The following is a 21,301-nucleotide window of genomic DNA, read 5'->3' as shown; positions in this document are numbered from 1 at the left end:
ATTTGAACTCAAAAGGTCACAAGTCAGACGTTTTACTCGAGCAAGACCTAAATTATAGAGAAGAGAAACATGAATCCAAATAAAATAAAAATAGAAATTTCACCATACCTGCTGCTTTTTCGGGCAATGGGTTGGCGTAGATGTTGAGCACCATGGCGCAAAGTACCACATACAAAGCAAAAATATTTAATTTGCTCATTATGTTACTATAACTATCAGTTATTGTTGCACACTGATTAATCTCTTCTTACATGCTTTTTATATATGCCATTTCTATTTGTTACTGAATTAATTTACCTTTATCAATCGCATAAATTTTTTTACTATGATGGACTATTGTGTTAAAAAAATGTGTATAATTTTTATTAACGTTAAAGAGGTTCCCAAACATTTTTTTTAAATAAATTTTCCTTATTTTACAATAAAATTACATTATACAAAACAATAAATATTTATTAATGAAATATAATTCCCAAACTTTTACTAAACCTCTAATTTATATCTTCTTTTTATTCTGCAAATATCTAAATTATAGTCTTCTTAGTTTGCAATAAAACTCCTTAATACAAAACAATAAATATTTATTAATCAACTATAAATTTATTTTCTACAAACACAAACACCATCAGCATTGCAATGTCCGCCTTTCTTCTTCAAATACAAACAGTGAGCCGCACAAGCTGAATGGTTGAGTTGTCCACCGTTACCAAGGATGTTGATGTTCAAACTCAAAAGGTCGCAAGTTACGCGTTTTACGCGACCGACATGATCTAAATTAAAGGAAGAGGAAAAATTAACACAAACAAAAGAGGGTTAAAAACTGTACCATACCTAATCTGTATTCTTCATCTTCGACTTCTTCGGGCACCAATGGTTTGGCGTACGTACTGAGTACCACAGCGGAAAGCACCAAACACAAGGCAAAAACGTTTAACTTGTTCATTTTGTTGTTGTTTGTATCAGTTGTCACTGCAGGATGATAAACCGCTTCTCAGTCCGACCTTTATATATGCGAATTCTTATCGAACATTAAGAGACGGGCTCTGGCTTTTACCGATGAGGGACTTACCCGAAATCTCGCAATTCTTTTGAAGTAATTTGTTGCTTGAATAAATAAGTTAGTGCAGCAAAAAATAATATCGCAATAGTTCAAAGGTGAAATGAGGTCGCCACGGCAGAAATGGTTGAAAAATTCACGTGGTTGAAAATTTGGATGTGAAATGGCATCAGTTTTTTGGGAAAACTTTTATTGATTATCTAAAAAAAGTAGAAAACCACCAATGATAGTAATAAGATAAATGCGACCGATTCACATATTCGTAATTGGAGCGGACAAAATTAATTAATTAAAATTCAAATTACTTCCTCGCGCTCAGTACTCGCCATATTTAGCCTCGTTGGCTATTTTCTATTTTAAAAACATGAAAAATTACTCGTCAATAAGTAGAAGTTTGCGGATGCTGACTACTTTGAAAATTTTGACATTGTCACTATAGATAGGGTATCAAAACTATTGAAAATCACTGGAAAAAGTACATCGAGCTAAAAAGGTAGATTCTTTTTTCCGATTTTTTCAGTTTTTTTTCTCTCAGGCGGGTACTTTTAGCACTATCCTCAGATAATACACTGCACCTTACTTTACATACACGTACAAGGATTGAACATTACTAAGATGAGGAAGACCTTTCTATTAAAATTAAGAGCTCATCTTTGGAAAGCATGTCTAAGAATCAATTTTTCAGATTAGGAAGTTAAAAAAAATAGATGATTTTTTTGGCCCACCTTAATATTCATACCTTATCGATTATTGATTTGAATGGTATACGTTTATTAATTTTTATTATCGTCAATAAAATTAAAATTCTATAATTATTAGAAACGTAATGTTAAACGATATTAGTAAACTTGTAAATATTCATCATGATTAACACGGTACAAAACAACGCGGAGAATCCCCGCTGTCTTCTACTTCTCAGTAATTTAATCTCCAAAAGTATAAATATAATAACAAAAGCAATTGCAGTCATTTTGAAATAAACCGTTGCAAAATGAATATTAAATACAAACTTTTCTTTTTCTTTTTATTAATTTTTTTAATAATAGTTTTTCTACAATAGATTGTGAGACAATAGAAACTAAAAGTAAGTTGCTTAGATTATTCATTACTAGTTTATCTATTATTTTTTTTAGTTATTTTAAGATCTAAGAGGAATGTATGTCTTTCATCCCCATCTATATTGGGCGTAAAAATTCCTACAGCTTGCGATCTTCACTGCAAATCTTTCTATGGGCCAAAGAAAGTTGGATACTGCAAAAACTCTGTTTGTCGATGTAAATAAATTACATAATGATTTTGTTATTTATTTAACCTTGATGTTTTATAGAAAATGAACAAACATTTCATAAAAATATGTGTATTTGACTAGTAATTAATATGTACATTAAACAATTTAAAAAACTATCACAAAACCAATAAATAAATATAGCTATTTACAAATGAAAACTTAATCAAACAGTCTTCTATCAAATGCTTACAAAACATGTAAACGTTTTTTGTCATTCATCAATGTTGCGTGAGTACGGTCGGTGGCAGTTACGAATCGTATTCTGGGTTGCTTGCAGTGCTGAGTAGTACTACTACTAGTACAGCTAGGGAATAAAACACACTGTCAGGTTTTTATTTCCCTCTTACTTTTGATACTCAGTGCTTTGCAGTGCAAGTAAGGATTGTCTGTAAGGTCCCACTAACCATCTGTGACCAATCGTACCTTAAAGAAATCATGTGTAATGTAATACTACAACTATAACAACATCCACCATAACATAACACTTAATCATATTCTAAAATAATAAATTACATTTGGCGGAACTGGGTATGTCGGTAAATTTGCCAATACTGGCTTTTTCTTATTACGCTTCAAAACGTCGATTATTCGTCCTAGGTTTACGTAATTTTTTCCTAACAACAACCCCAATTGCAAATATAACACATAACCCTGCAATAACACCAACTGTAATAAAAACTCCGACGTTCGAAACTGCAGGTGGCGACTCCTCCTGGCGATTTGAACTTTCGATCACTTTAGGAGCATCTCCTTGCGGAAATTCTTTAAGATTTTCTTTTTTTACTATCACACGTTTTTCAATCGGTGGTTTACTTGTGGTTGTGGTTGTTGTCGTGGTGGTGGTAGTAGTTGTAGTCGTTCTATAGATCAACTTTTCCTGCTCCAAGGGCGCAGAATCCAGATATTCTTCCAATGGTTTGAAATATTCCAATAAGGCACTAGTTGATAAGTCTAAGTTCAAGTATGATATTAAATATACCCAGTCTGTTGTGGATCTTTCCTTAATCATATCACTAGAATAATAGATTGGTTAGGCAAATTACATTTAGTTAATGATAATAATACTCACGAAAAGGTTATATCTTCTCCAATTTTCAAGGCAATATTCGAAGTAGGATCAGTCATAATAGATCTATAATGATTTAATAATTGAAAACTGAATATGGTTCCAAAGAATTTTCTAAAAAATAAAAGAATAATTTATTTATTTATTATTTAAATTTTAAGGAAATAATACTTACCCTATTTCAGGTCTATTGGAGTTAATGTAAGAATCGCCCAAAAAATCACTCTCTTGATTCGTATTTCCTGAAACTCCCTGAATTTCTTGCCTTAATTTCCACCAACTTCCAGCAACATCTTCGCTTGGTGTTTCTAATTGCTGCAACCTCCATTTATCTGCTACCAAATAGTACGGCAATTTGGGCAAAACTTTCAAGGCCACCAATAACAGAGCCGCCTTTTTCTCCGTATTATTGTATACATCCATTTTAAAAATGTCAGAATCCAAAATTTTGTGGTGAGGAAGGTTTTCAACTGCTAAAATGGGTCCCAGATTTTGGACAATTTCATTTATCACGGGAACTCGCAGATTAATGGAAGTAAATGAATAAAAATCCTTGTTGGTCAAGGCGATTTTTAATGCAGTTTCATGTGCGTCTAAATAAGTGGACCAGCTAGTCTTGTTGCAATCATATAATCTACAATGAAAAAGTATATTAACTGTTGTGGATAAAAAGAAATGATCGTCTTACTCGGAGTATTTTTCTGAGCAGTAAGTAAACACTTTATGCTCACAAGCTGCAGTGTTAAAAGAACTTTTCGACCAGAACTTCTTCCCAAAACCTCCAAGGGACATTTGTTTTGTCAAGTTCTCGGCGAGTTGATACACGTGTCTCAAATCCTGTAACAATTTTATTAGTTAATTTGTATATTTCATAAAATTACCTTTTGTACCTTATTTCCTAAATAAAATTCTGCATCATAATGTATCTGAGGATGGGGTAAAACTAAATCAGCCAAACTACTCCAGTCATTTCCAAAATTTGTACCTGGATCATTCACATTTATTAACAATACGATTGAATACGATTAAATTACTTACCCAATAAATATACCGGAAGTTCTGAACCTAGTGTTAACTTATATTTATTTTCTAACCGAACTTTTACGAAATTATGCAGCTTCATATAAAGCGGTTTAATCTCATCCCAAAACGACTCAGCTTTAGAATAAGCATCTTCGTACTCCAGAAGCATTTCCCAATAGGATCTTGCAGAACCAAGTTCTAAAATTGTATGCGATTAACTAGAAAAACGGTTCTATTTTAAAAAAAACCGTACCATTCAGATTAGCAGCGGTGTTAACTAATTGCAAAATTGCAGGGTATTTTGTTTTTGTAGTTTCGAATCCATTCTGCCACCGGCTCCAGGTCAGATTTACACGATCTAGATCCCTTGACTCCTCCAAAATAGTTTCATACTCTTAAAATTATATATGAATAATAAATTGTGTTTGAAATAGTTTTAAGCTTACCTCCAACACTCAAAGGACATCCATCAACTTCTTCAACACATGGGATTTTCATGGAAGTTTTAATTTCTTCATTTTCATTCTCAAACTCCACTAACTGCAAACATTATTATGTTATTATTAGTCGCAGGATTTTATTAGTTCAAACAAATTTACCTGTTTGTACTCTTTTTCTGGCAATAACGGATCTCCCGGTGTTGTATACAGTATGTTGTACCGTTCGTAATCAATGGGGATTTCCGAGAAACCCTTCAACGTTTCTGCTATAGATTTAAGTATGTTGCCGTACGATTCTTCAGCTTTAATCTACAGAGGTAATAATTCAAGCTCTGATAATATTCTTGCAATATAAACCATATTACCTTATTTTCATAAGTGTTATTAAGTAGTGCAATTTTTCGACCATTGGATATGGACGTGCAGGCATCTTGCAATTCCAGATCACCTACTTCAATCTCTGCTGATAAATAGTCAGTCGGTTCGTATTCGACAACTGCGGAGATTCCGGTGATAGCAATCAGTGACAAAATTAAAATGTTTTGCATCAATTCCATAATATCTGAAATAATATAAATCAAATTAATATTGTGTAATTCTACCATGCATTGTCTGAATATTTAATCTGCAATTTTTACCAGATCAATGACCACCGGTCCGAAATAAAATAATAATAAAGTGGCAGTGACTCAACATCGGAAAGCCCCTACGAACAGACTGATCACCCTGAGGCTGGATTGTGCTAGGGATTGTTCCAAAGGGACTGAAATAACACGCCTCAAAGTATGACACGATGTGAATTTTAAAAGGATTTTTACGAAGTCGATAAATAACTAATAACTATCGGAAAATGAACGTATAACGTCTAAACTATAAATGTACAGATACACCATGCCTATCATTGAGTCTATGACCTTTGATAAATGAGTTAAGTAAATATTATGTAATGTTATTTTAATGAGTGTGTAATAATGTTAATTTTCCAGATTTTTAATGAAATATCGTTAAAATTGTTATCTTAAATTATTCAATCTTTGAAGTACCACATAACTGTATTATCTTTATATATGGCAAGTTTCTTATCAACATCCAAATATATCGAATATCTTGAAACATAATGCTATCTAGAACGTTATAAAACAGTATGTAACATGCAGTAAATCGCTTAATTGTTTATAAATTAATTTAACCAGACAAAAAAAACATAAAAAATATATTAAACATATTAAAATTTTAATTAACGGTTCAGGGGAATTTATCAGTCAATTTATTGGAGTCAAAAATAATTTATTGGTCTTACTTAAAAGTGAGAGTCTCAGTGGGAAATTTCCAGCCTTAAATTACCCTCAATAACTTAGTAATGTTTACAAGTACTTTTAAGTGAATTTTGTGGTAAAGATAAAATTAAAAAGTTGATTTCCATCCACTTTTCTGAAATATAAAGGTAAATACGGTATAAAAATATCGAAACATAATAGCTAATGATTCGAGACAATGCCAATGTCTATAATTCATATACCAATTATTAATTTGCATAATTAAAACTGTAGACAATTGACGTCACAATTTGCATTTTAGCCCGTAATGTATGAGCGTGACAGGTTTTAAATCATTTTAAAACATTTGCGGTATTATGAAATTGGTTTACAAACACCAAGTTTAAAAATAACATGTTGCCAATATATTTTTGTTTGTTATTATTATATTTATCGAAAAAATGTTGTCATGATACATGTATCTGTTTAATAATAAAACTTTCATTAAAGAAATTTAAATACAAAGTCCAATGAAACTATCCAATCGACTTGAAGCGGAGTACTAATGTTAATTCGATAGGGATTAGGAGGGATAATGTGGTATTATTGTGTCCGTGAGTATTTTTATTGGCGCGTTTCCCCCCATTCTATTGAATTAGTTACTGATGCCCCTTTTGTTACAAATTAAATGCAGATTGGCGATTTGGGAATTTTCGCTTCCACTTCACGAGTGCAGTTTTATATTGATTATTGTCTGGGCATTAATAAATTCGGTTAGTTACTTAACTATTTGTAAAATTGTTTAAATTTCTTTTCGTAGTCCGGCCACATTAACTAATTGTTTCCTTATTATGGTTCATTAAAATAACATAATCTGGTCGGCTGGTTAAACACAGTGGACGATAAGTAAATTTTAAGTATAGGTAATGTACAACAATTGTACAACAATAAGACGTGTTATCCCAACAAGATTAAAACGCACTTTTTACTGATGATTCATTCTGATTTCATTATGTAATTAAACATTTTTGTTTTATTTACTGAATGAAAGTCTATAACATATTTATAAAACAAACGATTAGATTCATGTTAAGAATATCAGGGTTTTATAAATAAAATAACATGCTCCATACGGTGATAACTTTTATCAAATCATTAGCAAAAATATTTCGAAGAAATGCCTATAATTGTTTACATAAAGTGAATGTTTCATCGAATTTATCAATATATTCTTACCTTTGATATAGTTTACTTTAGTAAATAAATATCAATTTAAAAAAAATTGAGGTAATGTTGTGTTTGCGGTTGATAAGTATGGGTATATCCCCAACGTACGTCACCGACAACCGGCGTGAGCTTCATACGCTGTGTTGCCATTCACATTTCATTTCATTATTTTCTTATTAGTCTTTGCGCTTTTGTGTCTTGTGCCTCGTTTTGTGTATTTGTATTTTTACATAGTTTTATTTGTTAATGGTATTTTCATATGTCTATTCTATTAAAATGTACTTATTATTATTTGTTTATTTTCAGCATTGTTATTTCGTTCTTAAATTTTAAACAAGTTATTTTTTGAGGTAATTGGAGTCTCAAATGAAGTACCAAATTTTATATAAAATTCCTAACTAGTTTTTCTTTAATCACAGAATCTTTTAATAATACCTAAATAATTAAATACTTATTGTATATTTAATTATTATTTAGGTTAGTATACTTTTCTTTCAAATTGTAGATTATATGTAATGTTTAGCTTTACTTTTATGTTTCATATAAAACTTTTGTTAATTGTTTAGACTCGCAGCTCCTAATTTTGGCTGTAAAAAATAGAAAGAAAGACATTCTTCCTATTATTTTTTTCAAAATATTGTACTCGCGCCGAAGAGTATCTTTTCAACAAGTAAAAAATTAAGATTTAGTTGAAAAATATTGACTAATGAGATTTTTCATTGAAATTTTTATGAACAATTTTTTTTTATATTGTGTTCCTATTTTTCTCAATAAGTTCAACAGAAATAGAATATATTCAAAAAAATAAATAAATAAATAAATAAAAACCTAATATAACCTAACCTGACATACATTTTTTCAGAAAGTTCATCAAAAAAAATTGTCAATATTAAATTTAATAAAAATTACAAAATTTTCAAAAATTCAACAAAAATTGACAAATTACATTATTGACAATTTTTTTATATTCTATTTTTGATGAACTGAAACTGATGAAAAATAGGTCAGGTTAGGTTACATTAGGTTTCCATTTCTTTTTTTTTTTTTTTTGAAAATATTTACAGCAAAATTTCGTTCATCTTGAAAATAATATGGTTCACACTCAAAATGTTGAGAACATGTGGATGCGATCCAAAAGGAAACTTCGTCACCAATTTGGAACTACAGAAGATTTATTTCTCTCATATATGCATGAATTTATTTGGAGAAATAAATTCCGAAACGGGGACCATTTAAATGCCATACTTAAGTGCATTAGACAACAATATACAATAAATTTTAATTCCGTATTTATTGTTTCGTTTCATTTCTTTCGTATTATTTGCCACAACAAAGGCATGATATAATGTCAAATAAAAATAAATTATAATTTCTCCAAATACGACTTATAACACAAATTGGCAACACCGCCCGCAAATTAGAAGTAAAGCGGGCAGATAGCGACGTACGTTCTGCATAGGTTCATACTTATCAACCGCAAACACAACATTACCAAAATTGATATTGATTGTCTGTATTACAGTGACAGTTACTCGGATGAGACTATGAAAATAATTTTGTTGACTTAACGTTAATATTAAAAAATATGTTTTGAAATGTTTTTATTCTTTAAAATAAACTACGATAGAAATATTATATTATTATTATATTAAATTTCTCCAGATGCACTTTTAAATGTGCCCCCATTTGTATTCAACATTCTCGCATACGCTTTAAGGTCGGACTATTGTTTCAATGGTAGAAGAGTTGAGGCGTGCCTCTACCCAATGAGAACACCAAATACCGACGCAAACGAAGTTCCCAAACATCGCCGACAGCTTCAAAAACTTATCAACATAAAAAATGCTGTTGGCATAGTGCTTTTTTATTAAATAAATGTGTATTTCCAATTTAAATTACTATAACAAAATGTTTGTGGATAATAAATTAAATCGCCATATTCCTAATTTGAATATTTTTATAAATTTGGGACCGCGGATTTATTATTTTATGAGTACGATAAAGTTGATTGGCTAACGGGAAGTACAGTAATGAATAAATTATTTTACCGACTATATCTTTTATTTTCATATGGCAAAAAAAATATTTGGTATAAAAGAGGTTTATGTGATTTAAATCTATCTTGCGGACTAAATTTACATGAAAAAAGTACTGATCATTCGAATGGTATGTTGTTAATTGTGCTCAAATAAAAATAATATTCGATATCCTTATGAGCCTCATCGGACTCAAACCTTATTAGCTACCACTGCTGTATTAGAATTAAATTTCTATGAAACATTATATTCTTGAGAAGCATAAGTATTAGTACTTATAACTAAAAGAAATTAATGTAATTAAATTACAAATATTTATCACTATCATGATCCAATGAATTTGTGGCATTTATCTAAAATTTGATGTTATCTATTTTAGAGGGTTTCCCTCACTGCGTTGAATTTATTATTGATGATATGTTATTTGATAATTCACATAAAAACAACAATATTTTAGATTATAACTCCAGACAACTACAAATTATTTTATCATACACAAATAATAATTACAATGTGCGCCATTTTTATACATTAACAATTTTATATTTTCAAATTACAATTAACATTTTTTCGCAATTTAGTATGGTAGAAATAAGTTAAACGCAAGGTTATTAAAACAAGTAAACTGGTTTACACGGAACGCATGTTTTTAAGTGTCCTATTTTACGTAGTGTTTGTTAATTAAAATCTATGTGCAACTGCAAATTGTCAACATTAATTTTAGTGTGCATGACAATCATTTATTTAATCATCCTTCATAATTTTGTAAATTATTAAATTTAAAATATTTACTCTAAAATAAAATAGGTAGAATAATATTTAATTTATAATTCATTTTTAAACTATTTGCAGACTGATAGAAAAAAATATCCAGATGAATAAACAAGAATTCGAAATTGGTAAACCAGTTCAATATATCATACAATTATCAGGCGATATGACGTGAACATGTAATCGTATGTAGGCCTAGGTTATGTTAAAAAGCCGCACAATCCTACCTGTATATCAGCACGGATTCACAAAACCAATTAATCGCGATCAGTCCACCCCTCGCACCTGTAAACACCTAAACTAAACCCCCAATTGGCCCGATCGACATCACGCCACACAAAATTTCATACTAGTAAACAAACACGTGAATACCGTAGCATGTTTGGTTGTCTCTGGTGCAACGTCAGAGAGCGCGACGCTTTCTACCTGACTCCGTTGGAGTCCCTCTACGCAATGGGCATTGTTCCCCCCTGCTATCGGACCCGGTCTATAATTGACATTCCCATCGCGGACCGGTCAAAAGTCAATGTCTACGATAAGGTGCCACCGTCAATTGAACACAACTTACTTGAACACCAAACGAATTGTTTGTCTGCGATTTTTATCACCGGTTTCGATAACATCGGAATTGTCGAAAATCGTATTGTACGTATCCACGATTCGGTATTGCGTGTGTTTTCATTCATTCGAAAGTCAGAGATCAAATGTATTACGTCCATTGGTTAAGGACAATCAATTCGAATTCATTTGTAATTGGAAAACTCCTTCAAGGTCACAATACTTCTGTGTTTATTGTCAATAAATTTGAATCTTGAAGTTTAAATTTTTCGTTAAATTTAGTCTCCGCGTAAAAATATAATATACTTGGCAAGGCAAAAATGATTCAATCCAATAGTTGAAACTGCGCCAGAACTTTTTAAAATTTATATGTGAAAGTTAAAATGTTATGAATAAATAGGTTACAAACCCTAATATTCGAAAAGTATCCTCATTCAAGCTGTATTCAACAACTTTTAGTTTCCTATAGCAACATTTCAAACAATTTATTAAAATTTTTTTGTGTTCTAAGAAAAGTATTTAAAAAATTGTTCGTTTAAAAACTCTATTATTATGCTTACCAAGTACGGTACTTGTTTAACGCCGGGTACGACTTCTGTTTACCAAACGGTTAAAACAATAATCATAAATATCTGGGATATCTTTTGTCGGCTTCCTGTTTTTAAATTTAAAAGCGTTTTTTAAGATTTATGAATTTTTCTTGGCAGATGGAAGTTGTTTAGAAATACAATTGACTGTCTAAATAAATATATAAAATTAAAAATATTTGAAACTATCATAAATGAATATTTTTAGTTGCAAAAAACTAAACTTACTGACTTACACATTTCTTAAAATCGATTATAAAAAACACATTCATAACTATTTTGGCACACAACCTTGATTATTCAATGTTATGAAAAAAAACTTAAAAATCGTTAAAAGTATCAATAATTCAATCATCAACCTAAAATAAATTAGGTTCGATTAAACAAAAATCCAAGATGATTATAGAAAATATATTTTATTTTTATAAAAACAAAAATAATTTAGTTTAATAATTAACGAAAATTGAGTATTTTCTTTAATTAAATCTAGCAATAAAACAAAATAATAAATAATTCTAAGCGTTTCAGACTACATTTTTAAGGAACATATTGTATCAAAACTCTAGTACAGTACTAATATCAAATACAAAAGATAATACTCTAGTATACGTGGATATTACACCCCAATGTTTCCACCCCATTTTATTTACTGTTCACTGTGTCCAAGATACTACTGAAATCCGTACTTATGTTGGGATTTTCGAATTGTACGTTTTCTTTAACTATATTTCCATTTTTGGACGACGACGATCCGGAAGTGCCCGATGGACCAGCTCTATAAATTTCTTCACCGCTGTCTTCATCATCTTCATCCACTTCCTCTAAAATAAAGCACAGACGCAAATAAATTACTTTCCCAATCGACTTTTTTGTCTGTTAATTATTTTTGCTAGTCGGGATTATTGAATTGTTATTTTTAGTTTTATTGTCTACAAACGAAATAAAAATAGATCGATTTTATCATTGTCTTGCCATTTGGCATTTGTTAATTAACAAGATATTATAAATATTAATTAGAAAACTTGTTCTTTGTTAAAATTGCTAATATTAATATATACCTAAATAATTAGGGTAATGATATCTGTCCCTCCACATTCTGTACAACATATACGCCCCCATTGCCAAAATTGCCAAAACCGCAATCACTATGATTATCCTGTAAAAATTTACCTACAAAAAATAAGACAATTAGACAAATAATCCAATTTACCTTCAGATAAATTCCATACAGATGAATCATGTTCGTAGACTTCTTCCCATTCTTTCTGTACCACTAATCTCGTTCGTTGAATGTTGAAGTCATCCTTTCGAATACCACTGGAAACACATATGTAGAGTCCTTCATCGTCCTTATCCACGCTCTAAACATACATACAAGTAGTGTTAGGACATTATTATATGAAAGGAAGATAGAATTATAAAATTCACCACGTATTCAAAAACTTGTACTCACCCTAACCGTTAAATTCCCGGACAAAATTCCAAATTTAAACTTGCCCCTATCATACTCATTTGTAGCACTAATAATAATGTTTTTATCGAGAAGATTCCAGTACAAAAAATTGTGATCATCATCATTGCTCCTGCACGTGATGACTACATCATCCCCATAGGTAGCTTCCATAACGGTCTCACCGTTAAGTTGAACAACGGTGGTAGGAAATCCGCCTGCACAGATTACAAAACCGAGTACGAAAATCAAAAATGTTGTATAACCGGCTATCATTTCACTAAACTTTATAACACAAGTAAATCACGCCGCACTGACAAGGCTTTCCATTAACAATCACCGGAGAAGATCTACAAGTGCCTACTCGTTAGGGAACTGAGTCTCCTTCAGTGTCTTTGAAAGATTGCGTCCCGACGTCATAAGATTTTAGACATTGTTTGTATATTTAGATTGGGCCGACGTCACCGCAGTCACGTTTAGGTGAATCTAAACTCTAAAAATTATTTTGGGTGGACGAGCCCTCGGTCATGCGACAAAGCGGGTCACCGTCACAAGCCGATCCATCAACAAGTTTTACTCATTGGATCATCATTTTTAACTACCATTCTTATCTATTTTGTATGAAAAATAATAATTAATAATACCTTTACCTTAAATATTCTTATTACTGTATGTACTAATTTATGTTTATTTCGTAAATTTTATTAGGTATTAGTTTAAATTCAAATATTAGAAAGATAAATAGTCAATTATTGAAACTGTATAATTATTATTGAACAGTTTAACCAAATCATCTTTGGCATTTAATTAGTGAGAGTGAGTGCGCTGCACACACATGTGCATTTATCATTTCAGTTTATTTACGTTGCAAACACGTCAAAATGTATAAATATTAAAATAATATCTAAATTTATATTTACAAAATAAGTTTGAATGTAGGTGAAAATTTCATCACGAATTTATACACTAAGAAAAGTCTGTTGAATTTCAAAAAACTCATATGCAGTGGTGGTCAGAGAAATAAACCAAAATTTAAAAACAAACATTTTGTAAAATATTTAATGAAAGGATTTAATTCAAATTTTGTCTAGTCATTATAAAAAATATATTTCAATATACTTTACTTATTATAAACGTCGGAGGTATTATTTTGAACGCATATGTTAATGTAATTCTGATTACATGGATATTTGTATGTGAAACTTGCAACACGTTAATGAATTTTGACTACTCTTCTTCAAAATAATAATAATAAAAATGATAATATAACTTTAAACTTTCCAACCAACCACGTCGCACCATCCCCTCCATGTGACAGCTAATTTCGGTGTTGATGTTGAGTCTATGATTTAAGGTTATGTCGGTAATAAACAAAGCACGTAAATAAATATATTTACACAATGAACACGACTCACTGGGGTGAAATCCCCAAAGAAAACAATGACTATGTACCAGACGTCATGCCAGATATTGAAAGATCAATGGACAAATTCTGCCTTGCTGAATTCGAAGACGATGATGTGCCCGTCCGAAACGAAAAAATTGTGTAAGTATTTTTAGTTTTAAATAGAACTGATTCTAGTTGTTTTTCACATACTGACAGTAAATATTATAAGATGTTTTCTCCATTTTAGCCTTCCACCTATAGATCCTTTAATACTTTATGCAATCTCATTGCATAAATACACAAATGACATGACTGAAATGATAAGAGTTGCAGAACTCGCCACGGAAGTCAACTTAATACCACCTGAAGATGCTGCCCCACCGATGCCTGAAATGCCACAAATTGACATCAAACATCAAAGGAATAGTCTAAATTTTATAACAAAAGAATTAACGTACATTAATATAAATTGTGTGCCTGACTTGTTTATTTTTATTGCTAATTTGCAGCCCATTTTCACAAGGACAAGAAGTAGAAATGCCTGAACTGAGTGAAACTGTTGTAAAGCAAATATTACACAAATCTGTAGTCACTATGTTTGCTCATATAGGTTTTGAAAGTAAGTTATTATTAGTTAATAGATAATGTTTGAACTGTTATGGATCTTTTAGCCACTCATCAAAGTGTTCTGGATGTTTTAACTGATGTTTTGGAAACATTTTTTAAAAAATTCACTTTAAACCTGAAAGCAGCAGTTGAGGATGAGGAAAATCATGGCACCACATTTCCTGTAGGTGTAATAACCATAATAGTATATTAATAAATAATAAATTATTTTTAGCATGTAATAGAAAGAGTATTAACAGAAACAGGCTTGGGAGGAGTAAAAGGTCTAAATGATTATTATCAATGTAGGGTCGTAAAATATATAAATGTCTTACAAAAAAGATGCAAGGAATTAAATGATTATTACGCAAGATTGTTAATTCCAAGTACTGACTCATCAGGAGAAAATTCAAATAAGTAAGCTGTAACTAGTGATTTTTATAATTTTATATACATTCCTAATTTTCCTAAGGGTTAGAGTTAAAATTAAAGTTGAACAAGATGATGATGTTATGGAAATTGAAAATCCTGAATTACATTTTACCACAATTGATGGTGACTGTTCCACTTTAGAATCTGGATATCAACTCTTAAATAGTTTAGAAGCAGTGACTAAGTATGCTCTTTTATATTATTGTAAACTTCAATGAGTTTGATTTGATATTAGTTTGCAGAGCTTGGGAGATTCTGAAGAAGATATGGTTGCTTCAACCTCTGGAGTTTCTGGACCATCTGAAAGTGATATCACCCACATTCCTTTCTCAAAAAGGAAACGGTTTAAATAATATAAAAATTTGTAGATTTTAGATATTTATTAATAATGTGCGTTATAAATTTTTGTATGCAAATATACATATTGCTCGTGTTGAGACAATTTGAAATATTATGTTTCATTAAAACCTATAACATAAACACAACATGAAATGAAACCTATTCTATTAAATAAATTTAAGAACTTACACGCAACTCTTGAATTTTAATATATCAAAATAGGGAAAGTATGCATTGCCCTAACTCTTATAATTAAATATAAAAAAATATCTTGCCATATATAAAATGGTGTGTACATTTATTACCACACAAGGATAACAAAACAAATCAAGTCACTAAAGTAAAAAACTAACTACAAAAATCATGGTGATTGTGAACAGTATTCAAATTCAAACTGACTGATTTAAAGGCACTATTATGAACTGTTTTAGTGCTTTGGTACAAAAGCTTTTTTCGGATCATTTTTGATTCTATTAATCAACTGTTGCACCTCCGGGGGTGCATTTTCCTTCACCTGTTGTGGCGGCATTTCGACAGGCGGTAGGGTCTGTAAACACAATGGAAAATAACGAATGTATTTTAAAATGATTGTTGTAATTTACCGACGAGTGTTGAGGGTCGTTTGTCTGCGCATTCTTTTTCTGCTCCAGAATTTTAGCCATTTTCTGTCGTTCCTGCATTCTAAAATTTCTACGAACGGAAGGGGGTGCAACGTCCATTCGACGAATAATTTCATTGTTCTCTAGATATTCGGTAGGATCATATGTTTTCCCCGGTATTATATCCTATTTGAACCAACAAATTAAATTACACATTAATTAAAATTATTATATGATATATTATTATAAACTAGTCCAATGCAATAACGACGATGATTTTTCATCGTTTCACTGCTTGCTTAAAATATACATACTAAACAGATTTGATATTTGATATAAAAAACAATTAATATTATTAAAAATATTTTTTATAAATTTAAAAAAATTGTTAATATTTTATAGTATAATCTAACTATTAGGATATATTTTTTTAGAGTTATCATTAAAATATTTCTTACATCATCCCAAGAATTATCTACTTGTGTATCTTTTGGAACTGGATATAGAGTTGAGCAAGCTTTGAATACATCCATTGCTATAGCCTCAGTGACTCTTCTATCTGCACATATATTCAAATGATACTGCAACAAATATAAACTTACTTTTATACTAAATTGGATTTATCAGTAAAACATACCTGTAATTCTGGAGTTGGAACAACATGTCGGTTATTGTAAGTGCAAGTGGACATTGGTGCATCAAGATGATTTTTTCTACATTTAGTAAGATGTTCATGCAACCTACTTTGCCTTATGCGATGAGCCTTGTTGTAGGGGCAAGTTGTGAGCTTTTCCTTCATATCTTCCATTATGAAACTCGGTATAACTTTCAGGTATGACAAATTGTGGTTGACGTTAATTCGTTACTATGGTGCTGAAAGTTACGTGAAACAATGTAATTTTGTGCAATATGAAAAGTAACTGAGTAACATTCAACAAGTGTTCAAAATTATTTCTCTAGTGTAGCCGTTTTTGAATATTCAAAGTAATCACTTACTTTTTGTGGAATGAAGTGCACGGCCCAACTTGCAGCGAACAACAAGGAGAAAGTGATTAAACCAATATAAAATGTGTTTTTTATTTGCAAAAACGCATTTATTTCGCGGGATATTTGAATTTTTTGCGAAAAGAGATTTAAGGTATATTTCAATTAAAATGACTTAATAAAATGAATCAACATAAAATAATGGAATTAAGAATAACACGACAACTTGTTCTTAACCTTATTCGTCAAAAACATAAAAAGAAAATAAAACGTTGGTTAACCTGAACATAGACAAATAAATTAGTATAGTCACAAAATAGGAATCAGTGGTTTCCGCTGTGAAACAAGCCAGTCTTATATGATAGAATGAATAAAGAAATTCTTTGTAATTCGCATAAGTATGCGCTTGTGCCGAGAATTTATAAATTTCGTAAGGCATGCGCATTTATACCAATGACATAATCAAACCATTTCCATCTCTCTTCTATGACAGCCACAACTTCGGCGTATTGTACGATTTATGTATGCCGTTTGACGCTTTTAAGGTTATGTCAGCGTCAACATCGGTAGCGCTGTAAGAATAATCCAACAATTCATCAAAATAAAGCAAAATGGAAACAATTCTCGAACAACAACGTCGATACCATGAAGAAAGGGAGCGTTTGATAGACACAATGGTGAAGGAAATGCTCCATAAGAAAAATACGGTAGTAAAACGTTTGCTGTTTACATTCATAGATTCAATACAATTTTTCTTGTGTTTTTATAGTATCGTGAGACCATAAATTCGGATCACAGACAAAAATATTTGCTTGATCGTTACATGACGGCAACAGACCGTCTAATCGATTTGTATGAAGATAAAGATGGCCAAAGGAAGGCCGAAGTTGCCGCGCTCACTGGTCCCAATGAATTTAATGAGTTCTACAGCAGACTGAAGCAAATTAAGGACTTTTATAGGAAACATCCCAATGAAGTAAGATTGTAACAAATTTATAAAACAATTTATGCTCACCTGAATTTATTGTTGTTTCTAGATTAGTGTTCCAATGTCAGTGGAGTTTGATGACTTGGCCAAAGCTAGAGAGAATCCTTCAGAAGAGATGGCTAGTAAGTTTACTATTTATTGTCAAAATTATGTCAAATTTGGTAACTATGAACTGTGTTTCATTTTAGATCTTGTTGAATTTACTGATGAAGAAGGCTATGGAAAATACTTGGATTTACATGAATGTTATGAAAAATACATTAATTTAAAGGGAATAGAGGTAATTTCAGCAATTCACTATATCTGTTTTGTTCATTAGAGGTTCTTTTTTTCAGAAAGTAGATTATATAACATATTTGGCATCTTTCGATCAGCTATATGAGATTCCAAAGGAAAGAAAAACTGGAGAATATAGAAAATATTTGCTGACTTTAATAGAATACTTAAGCTGGTTTGTGCAAAGAATTAAACCTCTAATGGATTTGGATGCTGATTTGCAAGAGGAAGTGGATAATGTTATAAATAATTGGGAAAGTGGGAATGTTCCTGGTTGGCCAGTAAGACAATTTTGTTTCAATAAATCATATTTTTACCACTTAAATTAATAAACTTTCAGAAAGAAACTGGTTCAGTATTAGCAAATGTTGGAGCTCATTTAGATTTGTCAGCATTTTCCAGCTGGGAGGAATTGGCGTCGTTGGGATTGGATCGCTTAAAATCCGCACTTATGGCTCTTGGATTAAAGTGTGGAGGGTAAACATTTTTCTTTTTAATTGATTAAAAATCTAAATTAATCTATTATTTCTTAGTACACTGGAGGAACGTGCACAAAGATTATTCTCAACAAAAGGCAAAGGTACACTGGATCCTTCACTAATGACAAAAAACAACAAAGGCAGAGCCAACAAAGAAAAAGAGAATTTAAGGCACAGAGAAATTGCAACCTACGAGGCCCAAGTTTACAGGTTAAAAATAGTGTTTTAAAACTGTAAGAACAGTTTCTGATTGCAATATTTTAGATTGGCTGAATTGGTGTCCATGCAAAGAGCAGCAACCAAAGAAAATGTCCAGCGAAAACAAGCCAGAACTGATGGCGAAAGAAACGACAGTGAAAATGAGGAGAGTGAAGAGGATAGTCCTGATGAAGCTGATGACGACGTTCCTTACAATCCTAAAAATTTGCCTTTAGGATGGGATGGAAAGGTAATACATTTTTTGAATTTGAGTCGACTTAATAGCCATTTTTTTTCTCTAGCCAATTCCATACTGGTTGTATAAATTGCATGGCCTGAACATCAGTTATAACTGCGAGATTTGCGGTAATTACGTATACAAAGGACCGAAGGCCTTCCAAAGACATTTTGCGGAGTGGAGACATGCGCACGGGATGAGATGTCTCGGAATACCAAACACTGCGCATTTTGCTAACGTTACTCAGATTGAAGACGCATTAGCCCGTATGTAGCTTACCTTTTGTTTGTCCCAATGTTTATGTAAAATGTTCGTTTTCAGTGTGGGAAAAACTCAAGGTGCAGAAACAGAGTGAACGTTGGCAGCCCGAGACCGAGGAAGAATACGAGGATTCGCAGGGAAACGTGGTTAACAGGAAAACTTACGAAGATTTAAAAAGACAAGGACTTTTATAAACAAGTGTGTTTCAAACTTTATATTAAAATTTATAATACAATAACAATATACATGTGACAATTTTTATTTATCTTCCACATCCTCCACCTCCACAAGGGCTTCTCCTGGGTGGTCTGTAACTGTTGCCAGAGCCCCCACCCATTAATGGAAAGAATTCTGAAAAATAAAACTTTATGGAATGAAGTAAAATTTATAAGATTAATTACCAGATCTTAATCCGCGTCCATTGGGTTTGTTAGAATCATCCTCATCACCACCCAATCTGTGACCAGGAGCATTTCTTAAAATTTCTTCTCGCCTCTTTGCTTCTTTCTATAAAAATTTAACTTGGTAGAAAATTTGGGCAAGAAAACAAGGTAGCACTAAATAACTTATTATTTGTATTAAAAAAGCCAATACGTATTACAAAAGCAATTACAGTAAAATAAAATCACTCATCTCATTCAAACCTCTCATTATACTTTTGGAATACTTGATTTACCTCTTCCTGTTTTCTCTTATATTCCTCTAAATCAATGTTGTACTGTTCCTGCAGCTTTTTGACATAAGCTTCTTGTGCTTGAAGCCTTGCATTTAACAAATCAGGATCTGCAAAAATATTTAAGGTGGTTTTGATAAAATTTTGTGTGGGAGTGACATACTTTTATGGTATTTGGCAGCATAATCTTGCTCTTCTTTCTTTTGCCAGTATGCCACTATTTTTTCTTTGATGAATGTATGATATATGTATCCCAGTACTATGCTTGAACCAAGGATATACCAGCCATAATCTCCCAAAATGCCAAAAACTGAAAAAGAAATCATGAGTCATTTATAAATAAAAATAAATATAAGAAAATATACTTACTATCAATATACATTGTTATTGCTTTTGAAGTCTGAAATTATAAACATTCAGTATATGTTCATAAAAGGAAATAGGAAGTTTTCAAGTCTTACATGTTCTGTATGTGTTTTCTTTTGAAAGTTTACTCAAATGTCAAATCGAAAACATCATTTTATGACGTTGCCATGTCACTAACAAACGAGATCAAGTTCGTTAACAACTTTTTAATTTGTACTTATAATTATTAATTTCATTTTCAAACTGTGTCATAGTTCATAAATTATAATTCTTTTTAATTATATAAACAAATTTTACTTAAAATGGTTATGCAACTCTTAATACTCTTATTGGTGCCACCACGTGGCCCTCCATGGAAACTTTTGGTTCACTTCAGTGAACTACCAAATTTTATTTTATAGAAGCCTAGATTAAAGTAATTGAAACAACCATTTAATATTAAAAAAATTAGGTGTATTTTTGTCTTACCCTTATTAAAGACAATAAATAAGATTCTACTCAAGACCTAAAATGATAAACTGAAAATGATTTTGAAATTGATAATGTTGTCACTTTTTATTTTTACATTGTTTCTTGACTATTTGTAAATCAAATATACTTAAATGTTGTAATAATTAAAAGCTCAAGACAACAAATTAATAGAAGACAATTTTTTCCAAAAAATTATTAGTGTTTATTTTAATTTTTTTAAAAATAATCAGGAACCAGTTGCAGGT

At 31.1% G+C, this 21,301-nt stretch overlaps 7 protein-coding genes and 1 long non-coding RNA gene across 10 annotated transcripts; 3 read left to right on the top strand and 5 right to left on the bottom strand.

Annotated features, from left to right (window-relative positions):
• Window positions 1–564: 564 nt before the first annotated feature.
• LOC109600260 (tenecin-1) lies at window positions 565–985 on the bottom strand. Its single transcript, XM_020016394.2, has 2 exons — window positions 832–985; window positions 565–770 (listed from the first exon to the last, which is right to left on the bottom strand). The coding sequence occupies exons 1-2, from the start codon at window positions 941–943 to the stop codon at window positions 601–603; spliced, it is 282 nt and encodes a 93-aa protein (XP_019871953.1). The 5' UTR covers window positions 944–985; the 3' UTR covers window positions 565–600.
• A 1,118-nt stretch (window positions 986–2,103) lies between these two features.
• LOC126264982 (uncharacterized) lies at window positions 2,104–2,355 on the top strand. The gene is made up of 2 exons (XR_007547538.1): window positions 2,104–2,141; window positions 2,191–2,355. It is a non-coding gene; the product is annotated as an uncharacterized LOC126264982 (long non-coding RNA).
• Window positions 2,356–2,398: 43 nt separating this feature from the next.
• On the bottom strand, window positions 2,399–10,607 carry LOC109600257 (angiotensin-converting enzyme). Of its 2 annotated transcripts, none has more exons than XM_020016388.2 (11): window positions 10,392–10,607; window positions 5,240–5,436; window positions 5,034–5,183; window positions 4,881–4,974; window positions 4,688–4,828; window positions 4,450–4,632; window positions 4,302–4,396; window positions 4,100–4,248; window positions 3,587–4,045; window positions 3,415–3,525; window positions 2,399–3,358 (listed from the first exon to the last, which is right to left on the bottom strand). In XM_020016388.2, exons 2-11 carry the CDS (start codon window positions 5,429–5,431, stop codon window positions 2,911–2,913), a joined length of 2,022 nt encoding a protein of 673 aa, XP_019871947.2. In that variant the 5' UTR covers window positions 5,432–5,436; window positions 10,392–10,607; the 3' UTR covers window positions 2,399–2,910. The 2 variants fall into 2 exon arrangements, with proteins under 2 accessions (XP_019871947.2, XP_019871948.2); XM_020016389.2 differs by lacking the exon at window positions 10,392–10,607 and adding an exon at window positions 5,513–5,739.
• Window positions 10,608–11,706: 1,099 nt separating this feature from the next.
• LOC109600269 (uncharacterized) lies at window positions 11,707–13,186 on the bottom strand. Its single transcript, XM_020016403.2, has 4 exons — window positions 12,763–13,186; window positions 12,539–12,670; window positions 12,368–12,479; window positions 11,707–12,130 (listed from the first exon to the last, which is right to left on the bottom strand). The coding sequence occupies exons 1-4, from the start codon at window positions 13,033–13,035 to the stop codon at window positions 11,952–11,954; spliced, it is 696 nt and encodes a 231-aa protein (XP_019871962.2). The 5' UTR covers window positions 13,036–13,186; the 3' UTR covers window positions 11,707–11,951.
• Window positions 13,187–14,098: 912 nt separating this feature from the next.
• LOC109600261 (uncharacterized) lies at window positions 14,099–15,617 on the top strand. The gene is made up of 7 exons (XM_020016395.2): window positions 14,099–14,305; window positions 14,394–14,600; window positions 14,656–14,765; window positions 14,818–14,936; window positions 14,988–15,169; window positions 15,225–15,368; window positions 15,420–15,617. Exons 1-7 carry the CDS (start codon window positions 14,160–14,162, stop codon window positions 15,535–15,537), a joined length of 1,026 nt encoding a protein of 341 aa, XP_019871954.2. The 5' UTR covers window positions 14,099–14,159; the 3' UTR covers window positions 15,538–15,617.
• A 187-nt stretch (window positions 15,618–15,804) lies between these two features.
• Window positions 15,805–17,432, bottom strand: LOC109600262 (gametocyte-specific factor 1 homolog). The gene is made up of 5 exons (XM_020016396.2): window positions 17,119–17,432; window positions 16,760–16,995; window positions 16,581–16,703; window positions 16,126–16,308; window positions 15,805–16,070 (listed from the first exon to the last, which is right to left on the bottom strand). The coding sequence occupies exons 2-5, from the start codon at window positions 16,928–16,930 to the stop codon at window positions 15,951–15,953; spliced, it is 597 nt and encodes a 198-aa protein (XP_019871955.1). The 5' UTR covers window positions 16,931–16,995; window positions 17,119–17,432; the 3' UTR covers window positions 15,805–15,950.
• Window positions 17,433–17,623: 191 nt separating this feature from the next.
• LOC109600258 (splicing factor 3A subunit 3) lies at window positions 17,624–19,793 on the top strand. The gene is made up of 10 exons (XM_020016392.2): window positions 17,624–17,813; window positions 17,876–18,082; window positions 18,144–18,216; window positions 18,283–18,374; window positions 18,430–18,651; window positions 18,711–18,847; window positions 18,904–19,059; window positions 19,114–19,297; window positions 19,350–19,551; window positions 19,607–19,793. The coding sequence occupies exons 1-10, from the start codon at window positions 17,718–17,720 to the stop codon at window positions 19,738–19,740; spliced, it is 1,503 nt and encodes a 500-aa protein (XP_019871951.2). The 5' UTR covers window positions 17,624–17,717; the 3' UTR covers window positions 19,741–19,793.
• Window positions 19,746–20,750, bottom strand: LOC109600259 (uncharacterized). 2 transcript variants are annotated; one of them, XM_020016393.2, is made up of 6 exons: window positions 20,681–20,750; window positions 20,589–20,619; window positions 20,383–20,529; window positions 20,223–20,329; window positions 19,948–20,053; window positions 19,746–19,897 (listed from the first exon to the last, which is right to left on the bottom strand). In XM_020016393.2, exons 2-6 carry the CDS (start codon window positions 20,599–20,601, stop codon window positions 19,809–19,811), a joined length of 462 nt encoding a protein of 153 aa, XP_019871952.2. In that variant the 5' UTR covers window positions 20,602–20,619; window positions 20,681–20,750; the 3' UTR covers window positions 19,746–19,808. The 2 variants fall into 2 exon arrangements, with proteins under 2 accessions (XP_019871952.2, XP_049820950.1); XM_049964993.1 differs by having other exon boundaries at window positions 20,589–20,731.
• Window positions 20,751–21,301: the final 551 nt, after the last annotated feature.

This window comes from Aethina tumida, chromosome 3, assembly GCF_024364675.1.
Source record: "Aethina tumida isolate Nest 87 chromosome 3, icAetTumi1.1, whole genome shotgun sequence".
NCBI lineage: Eukaryota > Metazoa > Arthropoda > Insecta > Coleoptera > Nitidulidae > Aethina > Aethina tumida.
Note: the sequence above shows the minus strand (reverse complement) of the source record. Positions and strands in the feature narration are given on the sequence as shown.

Coding starts and splice junctions, on each gene's coding strand:
- LOC109600260 (XM_020016394.2), bottom strand. CDS start 943: ATGAACAAGTTAAACGTTTTTGCCTTGTGTTTGGTGCTTTCCGCTGTG. Junction 771..831: donor AGATGAAGAATACAGATTAG/GTATGGTACAGT, acceptor CCTTTAATTTAG/ATCATGTCGGTCGCGTAAAA.
- LOC109600257 (XM_020016388.2), bottom strand. CDS start 5,431: ATGGAATTGATGCAAAACATTTTAATTTTGTCACTGATTGCTATCACC. Junction 4,397..4,449: donor ACTTCCGGTATATTTATTGG/GTAAGTAATTTA, acceptor TGAATGATCCAG/GTACAAATTTTGGAAATGAC. Junction 3,526..3,586: donor TCCAATAGACCTGAAATAGG/GTAAGTATTATT, acceptor TTTATTTTTTAG/AAAATTCTTTGGAACCATAT.
- LOC109600269 (XM_020016403.2), bottom strand. CDS start 13,035: ATGATAGCCGGTTATACAACATTTTTGATTTTCGTACTCGGTTTTGTA. Junction 12,671..12,762: donor CCGGGAATTTAACGGTTAGG/GTGAGTACAAGT, acceptor ATGTATGTTTAG/AGCGTGGATAAGGACGATGA. Junction 12,480..12,538: donor TCTACGAACATGATTCATCT/GTATGGAATTTA, acceptor TATTTTTTGTAG/GTAAATTTTTACAGGATAAT.
- LOC109600261 (XM_020016395.2), top strand. CDS start 14,160: ATGAACACGACTCACTGGGGTGAAATCCCCAAAGAAAACAATGACTAT. Junction 14,937..14,987: donor ATCATGGCACCACATTTCCT/GTAGGTGTAATA, acceptor AATTATTTTTAG/CATGTAATAGAAAGAGTATT. Junction 15,369..15,419: donor AGTTTAGAAGCAGTGACTAA/GTATGCTCTTTT, acceptor ATTTGATATTAG/TTTGCAGAGCTTGGGAGATT.
- LOC109600262 (XM_020016396.2), bottom strand. CDS start 16,930: ATGGAAGATATGAAGGAAAAGCTCACAACTTGCCCCTACAACAAGGCT. Junction 16,309..16,580: donor TAGATAATTCTTGGGATGAT/GTAAGAAATATT, acceptor TGGTTCAAATAG/GATATAATACCGGGGAAAAC. Junction 16,071..16,125: donor ACGACCCTCAACACTCGTCG/GTAAATTACAAC, acceptor TTGTGTTTACAG/ACCCTACCGCCTGTCGAAAT.
- LOC109600258 (XM_020016392.2), top strand. CDS start 17,718: ATGGAAACAATTCTCGAACAACAACGTCGATACCATGAAGAAAGGGAG. Junction 17,814..17,875: donor TGCTCCATAAGAAAAATACG/GTAGTAAAACGT, acceptor GTGTTTTTATAG/TATCGTGAGACCATAAATTC. Junction 19,060..19,113: donor TACGAGGCCCAAGTTTACAG/GTTAAAAATAGT, acceptor GCAATATTTTAG/ATTGGCTGAATTGGTGTCCA.
- LOC109600259 (XM_020016393.2), bottom strand. Junction 20,054..20,222: donor ATAAGAGAAAACAGGAAGAG/GTAAATCAAGTA, acceptor AAATTTTTATAG/AAAGAAGCAAAGAGGCGAGA. Junction 19,898..19,947: donor TGGACGCGGATTAAGATCTG/GTAATTAATCTT, acceptor TTTATTTTTCAG/AATTCTTTCCATTAATGGGT.